At 44.8% G+C, this 14560-nt stretch overlaps 1 protein-coding gene across 8 annotated transcripts in view; it reads right to left on the reverse strand.

Moving 5' to 3' along the window:
- Positions 1-7943: 7943 nt before the first annotated feature.
- ABL2 (ABL proto-oncogene 2, non-receptor tyrosine kinase) overlaps positions 7944-14560 on the reverse strand; it is a 99215-nt gene continuing 92598 nt past the window's right edge. For 4 of the 8 annotated variants that reach the window (XM_010850141.1, XM_010850140.1, XM_010850142.1 and 1 more), the window contains 3 exons: positions 13484-13657; positions 12707-12940; positions 7944-12397 (listed from right to left, as the gene is read on the reverse strand). In XM_010850141.1, the coding sequence (XP_010848443.1) occupies positions 11217-12397; positions 12707-12940; positions 13484-13657 (1589 nt within the window). In that variant the 3' untranslated portion in view covers positions 7944-11216. Of the gene's footprint in view, positions 12941-13483; positions 13658-14560 lie in introns of all 8 variants that reach the window. The other 4 variants (XM_010850137.1, XM_010850138.1, XM_010850139.1 and 1 more) reach the window with 1 other exon arrangement.

Genomic DNA, 14560 nt, shown 5'->3' on the forward strand with positions numbered 1-14560 from the left:
AAAGCTGTTGATAACTTCAGATTAACCTTGGTAATGACTGTGCTTACCTCATAGGGCTGAGAATTAAATGAGTTAGTATTTATCAAGTACTCAGGACACAAAACTTTGGCACCATACTCAAAGCCCAGGAAGGGCCTTTCCCGCCGTTCTCTCAGACCCCTGGTTTGTTTCAGGTAATTTAACGTTTGCAAACACGTCATGTGCCACGCGTGCTGCCTCACCTCACGCAATTCTTAACACGGAGGATTAACCTACCTCATGTACGTGCCAAACACGTCATGTGCCACGCGTGCTGCCTCACCTCACGCAATTCTTAACACGGAGGATTAACCTACCTCATGTACGTGCCAAACACGTCATGTGCCACGCGTGCTGCCTCACCTCACGCAATTCTTAACACGGAGGATTAACCTACCTCATGTACGTGCCAAACACGTCATGTGCCACGCGTGCTGCCTCACCTCACGCAATTCTTAACACGGAGGATTAACCTACCTCATGTACGTGCCAAACACGTCATGTGCCACGCGTGCTGCCTCACCTCACGCAATTCTTAACACGGAGGATTAACCTACCTCATGTACGTGCCACGCGTGCTGCCTCACCTCACGTAATTCTCAACACGGAGGATTAACCTACCTCATGTACGTGCCACGCGTGCTGCCTCACCTCACGCAATTCTTAACACGGAGGATTAAACTACCTCATGTAATCCTTAACATCATGACTTAGGGATCAATGCAATCACCATTTAATGACAGAAAATTGGGGCTCTAAGAGGTTTAATTATCTTTAGAGAGCTCGTCAGTGGAGAAATGGGATTCAACTCAGGTAGTCCAATTCCAATGCTTTAATGACTTGTTTCTAAATGATTTTTTTTTTTTTGCGAATGCCATAGCCTCGGGTTTGGAAAGTATTGCAAGCAATACAAAGAGGGAAAAGATAACAATGGGAGGTTCTCCTCAGAAAAATCTGAAACAAGAATTTCTAAACTAAAAATGTGTGGGAGAAAAGGATTGACAGTGGAGGGTACAGAGGTGTATAAACTGATGTTTAACATGGTCGAGGAGGAAAATTTTTCCCCTTTCCCTTTCTAGAGTCTTTGGCTGGCCTAGTAACTAAGGTGACATAAGATTAAGAGGAGAAAAATAAAAGTTTAATAAAACGTACACATGGGAGAGACACAGGAAAACTCACTTTGAAATGGCAGAAGTTATCACCTTAAATACTATTTTCAGCTAAACACAATAGCAGATATTGGGTCCAGCGGGGCGCGGAGGTGCGGGCTGGCGGTCAGTTACGGACGGTTGCCAGGAAAAGCACAGTAAACCGATGTGAGGTGGTTCCGCAGATGTACTGATGAGTCACCACCTTCTCTGTTGTTGAGTTTCTAGAGATTTGATCCTCCTCTTCCAGGCACAGCAAGGGAGATGGCGTAACAAGTGGAGAGCTCCCTCACAAATGCAAATCTCTTAGAAAAGAATAACTTTTACTCAGTTTTCAGAGCTTCACCTGTGTCTGCAATTTCTTATAACCAACTTAAAATAATCCTTATGCTAAAGAAGCGCATTTTGGGGTGCCAAATTCTGCTCCCCTACAACAGCCATTCTAATTGAACCTTATACACACATCACTTGAGTATATGCTACTCATCCTTCAGCAAAATGTCACTTCTATTAGAAATGAGCATTCTGTTCATACTAAGTCAAATAGTGGAATCAAAATGTCATAAATTTCTTAGCTAGGCAGAAATTCTCAAGTTTTCTAAAATATACATACTATTTATATGTACTCTACTACACTTTATAAAGGCTTGAGAGAGAATATCAAAAAGAAAAGGAGAAACTGAAAAACAAATGAAATGGGAGCACTGAGTATGAAACAGAAAAAGTGAAACAAACCAGATAAAAGTACTAGATTTCTAATTTAAAAACACAGATATGCAACAAGCAACAAACGTTTACTGCACAGCACAGGAAACTATCGTTAATACCTTGTAATAACCCATAATGGAAAATAATCAAAAAATAGTATGTGTGTATATATAGAACTGAATCTATATATACACATATATTGAATCAGGGCTTCCCCAGGGGCTCAGAGGTAAAGACTGTTTGCAGTGCAGGAGCCACAGAAGATGCGGGTTTGATCCCTGGATCAGGAAGATCCCCTGGAGGAGGGCATGGCGACCCACTCCAGTATCCTTGCCTAGAGAATCCCATGATGAGAGGAACATGGTGGGCTACAGTCCAGGGGGTCCCAAAAAGTGGGACATGACTGAGCACGCACACACACACAACTGAACCACCTTGCTGTGCACCTGAAATGCTGTAAGTCAACCACACTTCAATAAAATATATATATTAAAAATTGAAAACCAAAGGGATGGGATGGGGAGGGATGTGGGAGAGGGGGTTTGGGCTGGGGGACACATGTACACCCATGGCGGATTCATGTCAATGTATGGCAAAAACCACAATATTGTAAAGTAATTAGCCTCCAATTAAATTAATAAAAATCAAATGTTACTTCTAAAAGCAATGAAATCACTCATTTCTTAAAAACTGAAGACCAAGTCAAAGAAGACTAGAATGTTCCCTGTGAGGTTCTATACTTACTCCATTAATGTGGCTTTGGCTCCAAACATTTTTAGAACTTCATTTGGAGCTGTCCTCAGAATGAACTTTGAGAGAATGAAGTTTCATTTTACAGTCAGCTCATGTTGGATAGATGGATGGACAGACTCACACACATCACTCATCTTATGTATCAGCTGGGCTCCAGATGATCCTCTGGCCATTTCCAAACTAATCCATTAGAGGATGAGTAGCCACACTCATAAAGGACCACTCGAAAGAATGTTCAGGGGATGCTTGCTAAAATCAGCTTCTTTACCTTACAGATACCATTATATATATATATAAAGAAATTATGCTTAAATTATCTATCAATTAAAATTATGGGAGAAACACTCCAATCACAAGCCTATATTGACAATAAAATATTGCAACCTTTATTTAAAATAAAACACAAGTTGGCAAGCCTTGTGAGACAACAGGCAGACAGCATTCCCCTTTCAAGGGTCTCATTATTTACATCAAGTTTAACACTGTTAGCAGTTCACAGTCAGACAACAGGGTGAAAGTATTAAATTAGAAAAACGCAACACCTGAAAATATATTACAATAACAATTAAGAACAAATACCTGACAACACTGGTAGTGTGACCCATGATTGATGTGTTTTCAGTGAAATCCCACACTGCCTCACTGTGTCCCCTTAGCAACGCACCCAGGGGTAGGCCCTCCAGGCCCGCTCCTCTGTGCACCCATCACACATACACCTGCAGAGCGTGACCTTTGGTATAAACATTAAACAAGTTTTAAAGAATCTGAATCATATGGTTTAAGGACAAAGTTCTATCAACCACCATGAAATGTTCAAACTTATTTTTGCCAAGCGAGCACAACACTGGAGTTTCTCCACTGATAGTCACTACAGAATTAAGATTGCAAAGAAAGGGAAGTGTGGGGTCTACCCAGGGGACAGGGCTCTGAGCATGCAGAGAGAGCTCAGCCAGCCTGTTCACAGCACACACACTAACCAGGGCACAGCTTCCAGTCACCACAGGGAAATCCGAGTAGCTCCTCCCACTCCCTTCCTTCTTAGCACGACAACAGTGTATGTACATAATGTGGAATCGCGTGTACCCTCTGCGCAGATCTGAAATATGGTGGTGTCCAAACATACGCCCTAAAGAACGGTAAGATGAGTACCTCATGGGTCCTTCCAGCTGCTGAATACTAACTTCTCTGAAGGATAGTCTAATCAAGGTGACTTCTCAAAGTCTCAGCAAATGTCCTTCATGATGGAGTTCCAAGAGTGATCACAGTGAAAACCGGTTTGTCAAAACAGAGGAAGGCTGGTTATCGGGCCCTCATCTATTGGGAACATCTGTCTCATGGCATTCTTGCCACTCATAACACATGGCACGCTACTTCTGAATTGTACAGAACAGTATTTGGATTCTCCACCAATAACTTCTGAATCGAGAATAAATTTGTTTGGCCTACCTATGTTATTACTGTGTTAGAAATGCTGAAAATTATCTTTTGATGTGAAAACTTTACTAGCCAGTAGTCCCATTCTCCAATTTAGAGTTTATAGTGCTTAATTACATGATTCAAAATGCCTATCCTGAGGCTTAGAGGCAAATCTAAGCAAGCTCCAACCAGACAAACTATGCATTTCCTTTCTAAAAGCCTGCTGGCATTTCACAATCTACCTCCCCCATGTCCTGAAGAGTTGTTGAGAATTCGCGGAGACCTCAAGCCGTGTGTGTGTAATAGCTCAGCAGCTTGAATGACATGAAGAATCCGGAAACTTGCTGCTTTGAGTATAATGATGAACAGAGAATCTCACAGAACAGACACAGACAGTGTGTGTTGGGGAGTCGGGGTAGGGGGGGAGCAAGGGGTGCTCCACGGCCCTTCAACATAAAAGGTGACATCCTTTCCCACAGATGGGCTGCAGGTTTGAAGATCTAAGCACACGTCACCTGTGACCGCGGGCTGAGGTCACAGGCCCTGCTGCTGTGTTCAGGTCACAGAGCAATGGGGAAGGGAAAGGATGTAAATTTTCTAGGAGAGGTCAACTGTTTCAAATTTGTAATAGTGCACTTGGAGGGTGGAAAGGGCCCAATTGAGAGTGTCTTCCCCCAGCTCACCAAGCAGGTGGAGAAACATGCAGCGTCTACCTAGCTAGCAGCCCATGTGGAGAGAACAGCCCACCGACTGTGGCTCCGAGCCACCGCCACCAGAAAGTTCGTTTCCCCCAGTTTTAGTTCAATAACCATGCAACATCAACCTGGCTGACAAACCCTTTCTTCTGCAAAACACACGAAGCCCGGAATCAAGATGCCCCACACTGGCCTCCTCACCTGGAGAAAAACACTGATGATCACCTGGGTGATCACAGGGTGGAGTCTTCCCTAACTTCCGAGGGAGATGTGGGTCTAGGATGTGGAGTCAGAAGGAAAGGAAATCTCTTGCACCTTTGTTCTCTCAAGACAGAACACACACAGCTCAGGCAGGTGGTGTGAAAAGCAGCAGCCCCAGGGCAGAGACTGTCTTCTGGGACTCTGCAGTAAGGTCACAGAAGATAGGCTGGGGCCACTGGGGCTCAGATGCTCGGGTGCAGGGCTCCGCCCCTTCCACAGCCCCGAGAGCCTGCCCACCTGCTCCCCCAAGTCACACGGGAGGGCAGATGGCAGTGAACTTCTGGCTGTCACGGAGCTGCAACAAAGCAGGTAACGGTAATCGTCACTCCAGGCAACAATGCTGGCTTGCCAAAGAAAAGCCAGCCTTTACTTTTAAAAGTCTGGTAGCTGGAAAAACTGGAACTCCCTCCAAAGAATATAAATTCCCCACTGTTAAAAGAGTGGGACAAGCTTCCGAACCAGCCCAAGGCCTCTCCTCCCTGACTGGTGAGCTCTGGCTAGTAGAGATGTCCCTGGGCGGTCACATGGAAGGAACAGGCAACCCCAGAGCTGCCTTTCCCTATTTCTCGCCTGTTCCCACACGTCCCCAACTGAAGCAGGAGGTTACCAAAGAACTGAGCTACTGGCTTGACAGAAGCTGAGACAGAGATACAGACAGCTCAAGTCTATTAATACATAAGAAGAAATTTATGTCCAGAGACACTTACCTAAAGATGACTGGTCGTAACAGATGCTTGGGACACAGAGATGGCCCCTAAACCCAGGTAGAATGAGTTAATGCAAGCAAGATGATGAAACCCAAAAATCATCAAGAATAAAAATGCAGACAACCCTGTCAGCTCAGCGTAAATGCCTTGGGGCGTCGGGGGTTGAATGCACAGCCTGATGCTAACAGTGACATCAGGAGCAAAAATGGAAGGAAGTAGGAGAGGCACGAAAGCAGTGAGCTACAACTCAGAACTGGCCACCAATGCAACTTCCTCTTGAGTATCTTTATAATTTAAGAGGTGAGTTACGTTCCGCTACTCCTTTAGGAGACAAGACAAAAAAAAAAAAGGATGGTAAATGTCAAGCTCATCTATAATTGGTAGGAAATCCTAGAAAAGTAATTCCCAAAGTGCACTGGTTCTACAGCCATCCCCCCGCCCCCCCAAAAACAACAAAACTCTACAGGACACAGGTTAAAAAAGACACTGTCAACGTGAACAGGTAACGAGTCTGCTCCCACCATCTGTATTTAGGACACGAAATGGCTGAGCATGTGGTGGACAAATGTTCAGGGGTGAGAGCGCTTCACTCTTCTTGAGTCAAGGTCCCTGGAAGAGCTTCTTTGTTCTGGAGTGAGTACATGTTACTGAAGTTTTATAATTAAGCCAGGAAGTTGGTCCCTAGTTTTGGGAAGTTATTCGGCACTGAGTTACCATTTTAGCAAAACAGTTACTACACCTGCACGTACTCATTTAGCAGTTTCATACTTATAAATGTGATGAATCACAGAGCTGATTGTTTATATCTCTATTTTCGGGTCCCTTGCACACAAAACTTGTAAGTCAATCATCATTTAAACAGACATTTAGTGTCTAAATTACAGACATCTATGTAGACGTTATAGATGTCTATGTCTAAATAGACGTTAATAATACTTTATAGTTATATTACTCTTTCTCAAAGTGCTTTCATACATTATGTCAATTATTAAAATGATACGAAACAATAAAGTTTTTTGTTTTTGTTTAAGAAAAAGGAATGTAGGACTAGGTTTGTTTTTTTTTTTTTAAGTTGCTACTTCTTCATTACAAAGTGCAGATTGCTGTGTTGCTAAGGTCTGTCCAAAAGAATGACCCCATATAATTTTTTAAATTACTGAGTTCTACTGAACGCCTGCTTTGCTAGTGTAGCCATTACTTAACATTCAAGTCCCTTAAGGTCAGAGAGTGCCAGGAACGTGTGCTTTAGAAAGTATGCAGCACTGTGCAGACGGATTGTCCGAGTCACTTTTTTTGCAGTGTCTCACAAGGCAACAGGAACGGTGGCAAGACCCCACAATGAGAAAGTGAATTAAGAACCACACTCTGGCCTTGGCTCTGCCACTAAGTAACTGCTCTGAGCTCATGGGCAAGTAACTTCAACATCCTCTCCTGCCATTTCTTAAGCTGTGAAGAAAAAAGCTGGAGTGTTGCTACTGCTCACAGTGCTGGAGAGATTCTTGGAAAACACACTGGTTGAGACCTGGCCCCACAGGGAATTCCACAGGGTGAGGCCAATGAATCAGGATTTTTGTTGTTGTTTTTTTTTTTAAACTCCAGGAAATTTTGTTGCACATCCTTGGCAAAAGCTCATTGGATTCAGTGTTAATAACAGTAGTAGTTAACATTTGTGGAGTACTCATTACATGCCAGACACTCAAGCTAAGTATCTTACACACATTATCTCATTTAATCCTTACAACAACCCTGAGGTAGTTACTATTAGTATCCCTGTTTTCCAATGAAGAAACTAAGGCCGAGGAAGGTTAAGTGTGACTTGCCTTCTAGACTGGCTTTAGAGTCTGAACTTTTAATCACTTATCTAAACTGTATCCTTAAAGCCCAAAAGCTTTAAAAGCCTTAAAGCATGACTTTGTTAAATAAATATGGGTGGTGCCTTAACAAAGTCAGCATTTTATTAACTGGGCACTATTTTACCAGTCAACTTTCAGCTGAAGGGTACAAAAATTCTAACTTAAACCCCATAATTCAGCTAACAAAGGGTCTGCTGCTGCTAAGTCGCTCCAGTCGTGTCCGACTCTGTGCAACCCCATAGATGGCAGCCCACCAGGCTCCCCCGTGCCTGGGATTCTCCAGGCAAGAACACTGGAGTGGGTTGCCATTTCCTCCTCCAATGCATGAAAGTAAAAAGTGAGAGTGAAGTCGCTCAGTCCTGTCCGACTCTTAGCGACCTCATGGACTGCAGCCCACCAGGCTCCGCCGTCCATGGGATTTTCCAGGCAAGAGTCCTGGAGTGGGGTGCCACTGGGTCTAGTGGAGACCTAATAACCTCAATGTATAGAGGTCCCCTGGAAAAACACTGAATAAATTTCTCAGGACCAATTTTTTTTAAGGCTGTATCTCTGAAAGTCACAATGGACATCTGTAGGAAAATATACACATTTTAATTGTACACAAAGCCTTTTAAGAAAATACTTCATGTAAAGCACAAACAAGATGTATTTTACACAACACTGCATTGTAAGGTAGTAAATCTAAACTGAAATCATATTATCTGTACATGAGAAGATTCATCTGTGGTAACCCCAAAGGGATGCATACAAATAACCACTTTAGAAAGTTTTCAACACCTTGTAGAAGGGCTTTTGCTCCTGCTGTCTGCTTTGTTTTTAAACTAGACAGAATTAAACTACATTTTTAGTTCCTAAAAGTAATTTTCTCTGCTTTGAATTCAAATGTTTAAATTTATATATGGTTAATTTTTTAAAAATCTGGTCCCTTTCAAGTAGAAAAAGGAAAAAACCTAAGTTACATTTTTATAGTAAGTTGACAGTGTCTCTTTAACCCGAACCCTGAGCCCTCAACTCCTGAAGTTACAGTTAAAGCATCATGTGGATGGAGTGTGCTGCAACAGTCAATGCTACTCTTGACAGTGTTGAGAAAAAAAAAGAAAGAAAATCCATTCATGGACATACTGAGCACCTACTATGAATGAGACAGAGCCAGGTGCTACCCCTGAGTAAGACCCAGCCCTCACCCTCAAAGACTGCTCTTCGGTGAGAAAACCAGGGAGCTTAAATACACTCAGTAGTGTTCCTCCAAGGCTTAATTTCAGAGCTTTCAAGAAAAGACCCCTTGCTTTAAAAAAGAAAGAAAGAAAATCCCCTGAAAAATGATTCTAATCCCTCAACTTGCATCCACAATGACAGGGATAAACTTAAAAAGCAGCATAATAATATTCTAAAGTTTTAGCTCTCCCTGCCCCACCCTTAAAAGGCTAATTGCTAAAACAATTTCAAGTTTATGGAAGTATATGATGAAGGAGAGTGGCAAAGAAGAAGGTGGCCGGAGGATTGTTGGTTTTCAAATCCAAGTTAAAGGGAACTCTTCTAAATATTACAAAGAGATTAGCCAGATCTCTGGTTACCTGTGTTCCACCAACAAGTAACAGAGGGATCACCCAACCCCTGAAAGGAATGCCCAATACGGTCTCCTCCCTGCTTTTTTCTTCTTTTTGCCTGGGACTCCTCTGGAACACCCACAGAAAAAATCAATTCCTTTCTTTCTAATGAAAACTAAAATTTCTTCTTGGTCAAAGATGCCAAACTCTGTCCAAAACCATTTTCCCCCTTAGCCTGATTAGTATAATCTCAGCAGTTTTAAATTTCATCACCAAGCAAAGATGATGAAAAAGGAGAATGAAAAATGTGTATTCATACATAACAATACTGCACTCAAGAGCTTTCCAGAGAGGCTCTCAAAGGGATAACTATACACTTATTTGCAAAACACCCTTGAGAACATGTATCATTACCTCCATTTAATAGATTAAGAGAAGGGGCGACGGGGCTGACAGTGGATCAATGACAAAGCCAGGAAGAAAACTCACTGTCCATCAGTGTTGAATTCCTATCTTCCTAAGTTTATATTCCTTTGGGAGAAAAAAAATGAGTTTTTAAAAAATACTGCATTCTCTTTGGAGGCAGGAATGGAGGGGGCAGAAAGTTTTAAAAAGAGAATGAAGTGGTCACTGGACTTAGACCTGGTATCGAGAGTATTAATAACATCTAATCAATTAGATTTGGTTCTAAATTCAGAAGTGATCCTAATTAACTTCTGTAACAATAACTGAATAGGGAAGGAAAAGGAACCATTAGGTTTCCAGGATCTAATCGGCGTCCCCTGAAAATGACCTGCTCCTTCAATTATGCATTTTTAAATAGAGGTGAAATGAAAAAATAAATATCAAAGAGTATTTCCAGTATGATCTTTACAAACAAGCACAACAACTGGCAGGGGGAGTCAGTGAAAGAAGAAAAGCATGTGACAATAACTTAGGGTGATTCATTTGAAATCCACACAGAGTGAGAGAATGCTTCTCCCCACTCCCTACCTGGATTGGGTCTAAGGTGATGAGGGAGAGGAAAGGTACAGAGAAAGAGTCATTAGGACCAAGCCAGCTTTTCCCCTCAGTCACAGGCTCCTCGGCTGAATGCTGGGTTTCAAGAAGACACCCTTTTCCCTGGCACTTTAGTTGATAAAGAAACATACATAGCTGCTCAAGTCCTTGGCCAGTATGTCAGTATGCAGGGACTCTCCTGAGAGCCCTGTCCAGGACCATTATTTTCAATAGTGTTCAATGCTGGTTAATGCCCTGAATGCTGCCAGGACCGAGGAAGACAGCCTGCCCAGCAAGGGGCAGAAGAAACCCCCAGAGACCCTCTATGCCTATGGATCACAGATAGGCACCAATGAGCACAAAGCCCATCCTCATCCATTACGAAATCATACACTAGCCTGGGAGAAGTGGCTTCTGCTAGGCAGTATACAATGTAGGAGGAGGTTTCAATCTCCCTGAACACACATCCTAGCGTTCTTTACCTCTGGCACCAACTAACACACCAACAGACAGGCGTGTACAGATAGGGCCATGTTTCCCAGTTTTGCATCCAGCCATCTGATCTGCAGCTCTTACTGCAGCCGTGACCTTGTGGGAGCCGGGCTAACAGCAGCTTCCAACAGCCTTGAACAAAACCTCTTGGCATGTCCCCACCCACTCACTGAGATCAGTACCACTAGTACCTACTGGGGCCCCTAGTCAATCCCTTCTGTGTGGTGCAAAGTGAGAGCCACAGCCACCCCACTGTCTGGCACAGGCCCTGCGGCCTCGCTGGACAGCCCTGTTTGGCCAGCTCACATCACTCCAGGTAAGGACGGGCTGGGCTCGGTCCTTCGTAGCTCGACAGGCATGTCCCTGATGCTTCAGTGCAGCTTCTGATTTGGCCCACGACTGCCCTGCCCCCCATCTATTTTCCCTCTCTCCTATGGATTTTGCTTTTTGTTATTTTTGAGATGAACCTGTAAACGTGAGAACTCAGAGATCTGAGGTACTTCACAGAAACACACTCAAGTATCAGTCTTCCATTTTCTGAAACGAGAACACAAGTAAAACAAGTCCCTTTCCCTCTCCCCTCAGAAATGTGTGCATGTTCCCACTTGGCTTCCAGTGGCTACCTCTGCACCACATCACTGATTTCCTGTACACATGACAGTAAGTTGTTAAGGACAGGGTTTGCCCCGGGCACGCCAGCGGCTGCAGAAGACACCTGCAGCTCCTGCAGGCTGAGTTCCAGTTTGCTCACAGCCTCTCGGAAGGCAAATTTGTTGCGAGTTTGAGGGATGCAGTCCACGTAGCCTGAGCAGTAGTCGAGCAGCTGGTGGCCAGTGTCCACCAGCTGGCTGTTGGGCACAGGTTCCGTGATGGCACTGGACAGTAGGTCGGCACATTCCAGCAGGGCCTCCTTGCTGATTTTGTCGGCTGAGATTTTCTCGGCCGCCTGTTTGGTTTTTCTCAGAGCCACTTTAGTACCTGCTGTGCCATTGGCCAATTTGGCTGGCGAGCCGGAAGATGTGGGCAGAGGCACTTGAGGTGGAGGCATCACAGGCCTCCCAGCTTTCCCACTGGTGGGCACCGCCCCTGGAGCCGCCTTTTTCCCTCCCTCCTGTGTTTCTGACTTGGGCTGGACTGCAGTCGGGGCGGCTGGCTCTTCCGTGGAGTCTGAGCACACGGACGGATGCTGCAGTAGTCTCATCACTGGTGGTGGGGGCGGGGCACACTTTGGTTTTACCCGGCGGGGTCGGTCCTTGTCTCCAGAGGAAGTGACCTGATGCTCTGATAAGAGCTTGAATTTATTCCCCTGAGAGTCTGTGCCAATGAGCTGCACGTCAGCTGGAGTGTGCTTCAGAGTGGGTGAGATAAGGACGGGCACTTTGTGGTTATGAGTGGTTGGGAGGACCGCGGCAGTCTTGGCTGGAGAAGCCCAGCCGGTCTGCTCGCCATCCTCTGGGACTCCAGCCATGCCAAGTCGTGCCCCACCATTCCTCTCCTTGCTCTTGGGGGCAGCTGCCACTCCAGCCACCCCCAACCCTGGAGAATCCTTCTCTGTAGTGGCTGGATCCCCAGAGGGGGTTCTGAGAGGAAGAGCGGTGCCTCCTCTGGGCAGAAGTTTGGCTTTTGGTCTCTCCCTGGTCGGAGCGGCACCTTCCTCTGATTTTTTTGGAAGCGTGTCATTGGCCCTGTCCACATTCTCTTCTGGCTGAGAAGAGGTGGACACTGTCCTTTCCAGCTGGAGTTTGGACCTCTGGCAGTTCCTGGGAAGGGTCATTGCCATCCTATCCTGCTCTGGAAGCCCTGAGGACACGGAAGATGTAGAGTTTGACCTTGGAAAAGGCTTGGATGTGTCATCACTGGCTGTGGGTTTACCTGCTCGTAAGCCCAGCGTCTTTTTGATTAAGCGTGGTGTAAAGAAGCCTGTGATGCCAGACCACCCGCCCCCAGCAGCGCCGCTGCCCCCACCCCCGCCACCGTCGTCATTACAGAGGTTCCTCTGTGCAAAGCTACCCCCATAGCACTTGGGTGGCACCAGACTCGCTTCTTGCTGGGCAGGAGTGAGAGAGAACCCTTCAGCATGCTGCAGAGAAGCAACAGATGAGAAGTTACCCGTCAGTTCGTATTTCTTGTGGGGCTGGTTCTCCATTTCTCGGAAGGAGCTGCTGCGTTTGGGGGGTGTGGGAGCGTTTCTCTTTTTCATAAAGGAGCTGAAGAAGCCTCCCTTCCTATCTCTGGTGAAGCATGTCTCTTTGGCATCTTCCAAGAGGCTGCTGGGTGACTTGTCTCTCTGCTTTCGAGGCAGTGCTGGGGACCCACTGGGGGCCTGTGCACTTCTAATGAACCCTGATTTAAAAAAAATAATAACAGCCAATCAGTATTGTGAAAAGTAAGTGACTCGCCTGAGTGAAGACAGTGAAGAGTGTTGTTGGCATCTATCAAGAGTCAAGTGTTAGCAGGACACTTGGAGGAAACTAATAAATACACTATCATGTCACACTGCTGTTCCAAATGTGATGTGAGATATAAATACAAAGAAATAAACCTGCTGGTTTTTACCTCAACATCCATCTTTTCTCTAGCAACTACAGCACAACCTGGCTTCACCTATCAGACTCAGAAAGAAATTTTTGCCAGAACCATAAGGAGTGCAACTATTTGAGAATCAAGAGTTTAGGAAATGGAGTGGGAGGCAGAGTTGTGTGCCGAATGGACAGATCACGACTACTAACACTGGCAATGCAGAGCCGTGGACTAGAGTGGTAAATAAAACAGATGCCCACCACCCTTTGCCTTGAGGAAGACGGGCAGGAAAGTGGAAATAAAAGCTTCATAGCCCATGGCTCTTTAAACGAGGCAGTCTGCCTCTACCTTCCTAGGGACTCGTACCTGGTGCTGAACTGGAAGCAGAATTTTCTGTGGCATCTTGTGCCCCCTCGATGTTCTCCTTGTTCTCCCCCTGCTTCTTCAGCGTCCGGGTCTTGGAAGGAAGCAGAGGCAGTCGAGGCAGATATGGAACCACAGACGAGGCGGCGGCGGCCCTCCCAAGCTCCTCAGCAACCTCTGTGTGGAGGACAGGGCAATGAGAAAAAGAACAATTTCATGAGAAAAGAGAAAAAAGGGAGTTTTCTCTTTTCAGAAAAGGCAGACAACTGAGAGGACCTGAAGAATGGAGTACTAAAACGTGTAAGTGGAGTCACAAAGTATGTACCCTTTGAGTGTGGGCTTACTTCTGCTCAGCATTCTAGCTGTAGATTCATCCATGTTACTGAATGTGGCAGGGGGTTTTCTTGTTGCTGTGTATTGTTCAAATATGTGAATACACCAAAATTCATTCATTCTCCTCTTGATGAATACTTGTTGTTTCCAGTTTGGGGCTATTATGAATATACTGCTAGAAACATCCTACGATGTGTCTTTGACTGCAACAATGGTATGCACGTCTGCTAGATACAGGAGCAGGACCGGCGGGTCACAGGGCCAAACTGCCTTCCCAAACTGGCTGTCCCAATCTCCATCCCCACTAACTTATAGGAAAGTTCTGGTTACTACGCATGCTTGCCAGAGTTTGATGTTTGTCTGATTTTAATTTTAGCGTTTCTGAGGTAGGTGTGTACTGGCCATTCATTGTTTTATTTTGTACTTCTCTGATAATGGGTGATTTCACATGCGCACTGGTCAACTGGATATTCTTATTTACTAAATGCTTATTCAGAGGTTGAACAAAGCAAACAGCTATTTGCAGATATTTTATTTTCAGGTTGTGCCTTGCAAAAAAAAGGAGGCTACATACATTTCATGCCAATGAAGCAAATGAGGCTCCTGAAAATGTGTTCACCCTATTAGTAAGCCTCAGCTGATTAAAAATGGCCATGGGATTTGTGGCTTTTAATAAGGCAAAGACTCACTTTGCTATCCATTCTTGAACAAAAATGAAGTATGGATCAGTCAAACTTTGGAATTTTG

The sequence above is a fragment of the Bison bison genome, unplaced genomic scaffold, assembly GCF_000754665.1.
Source record: "Bison bison bison isolate TAMUID 2011002044 unplaced genomic scaffold, Bison_UMD1.0 scf7180017864289, whole genome shotgun sequence".
NCBI lineage: Eukaryota > Metazoa > Chordata > Mammalia > Artiodactyla > Bovidae > Bison > Bison bison.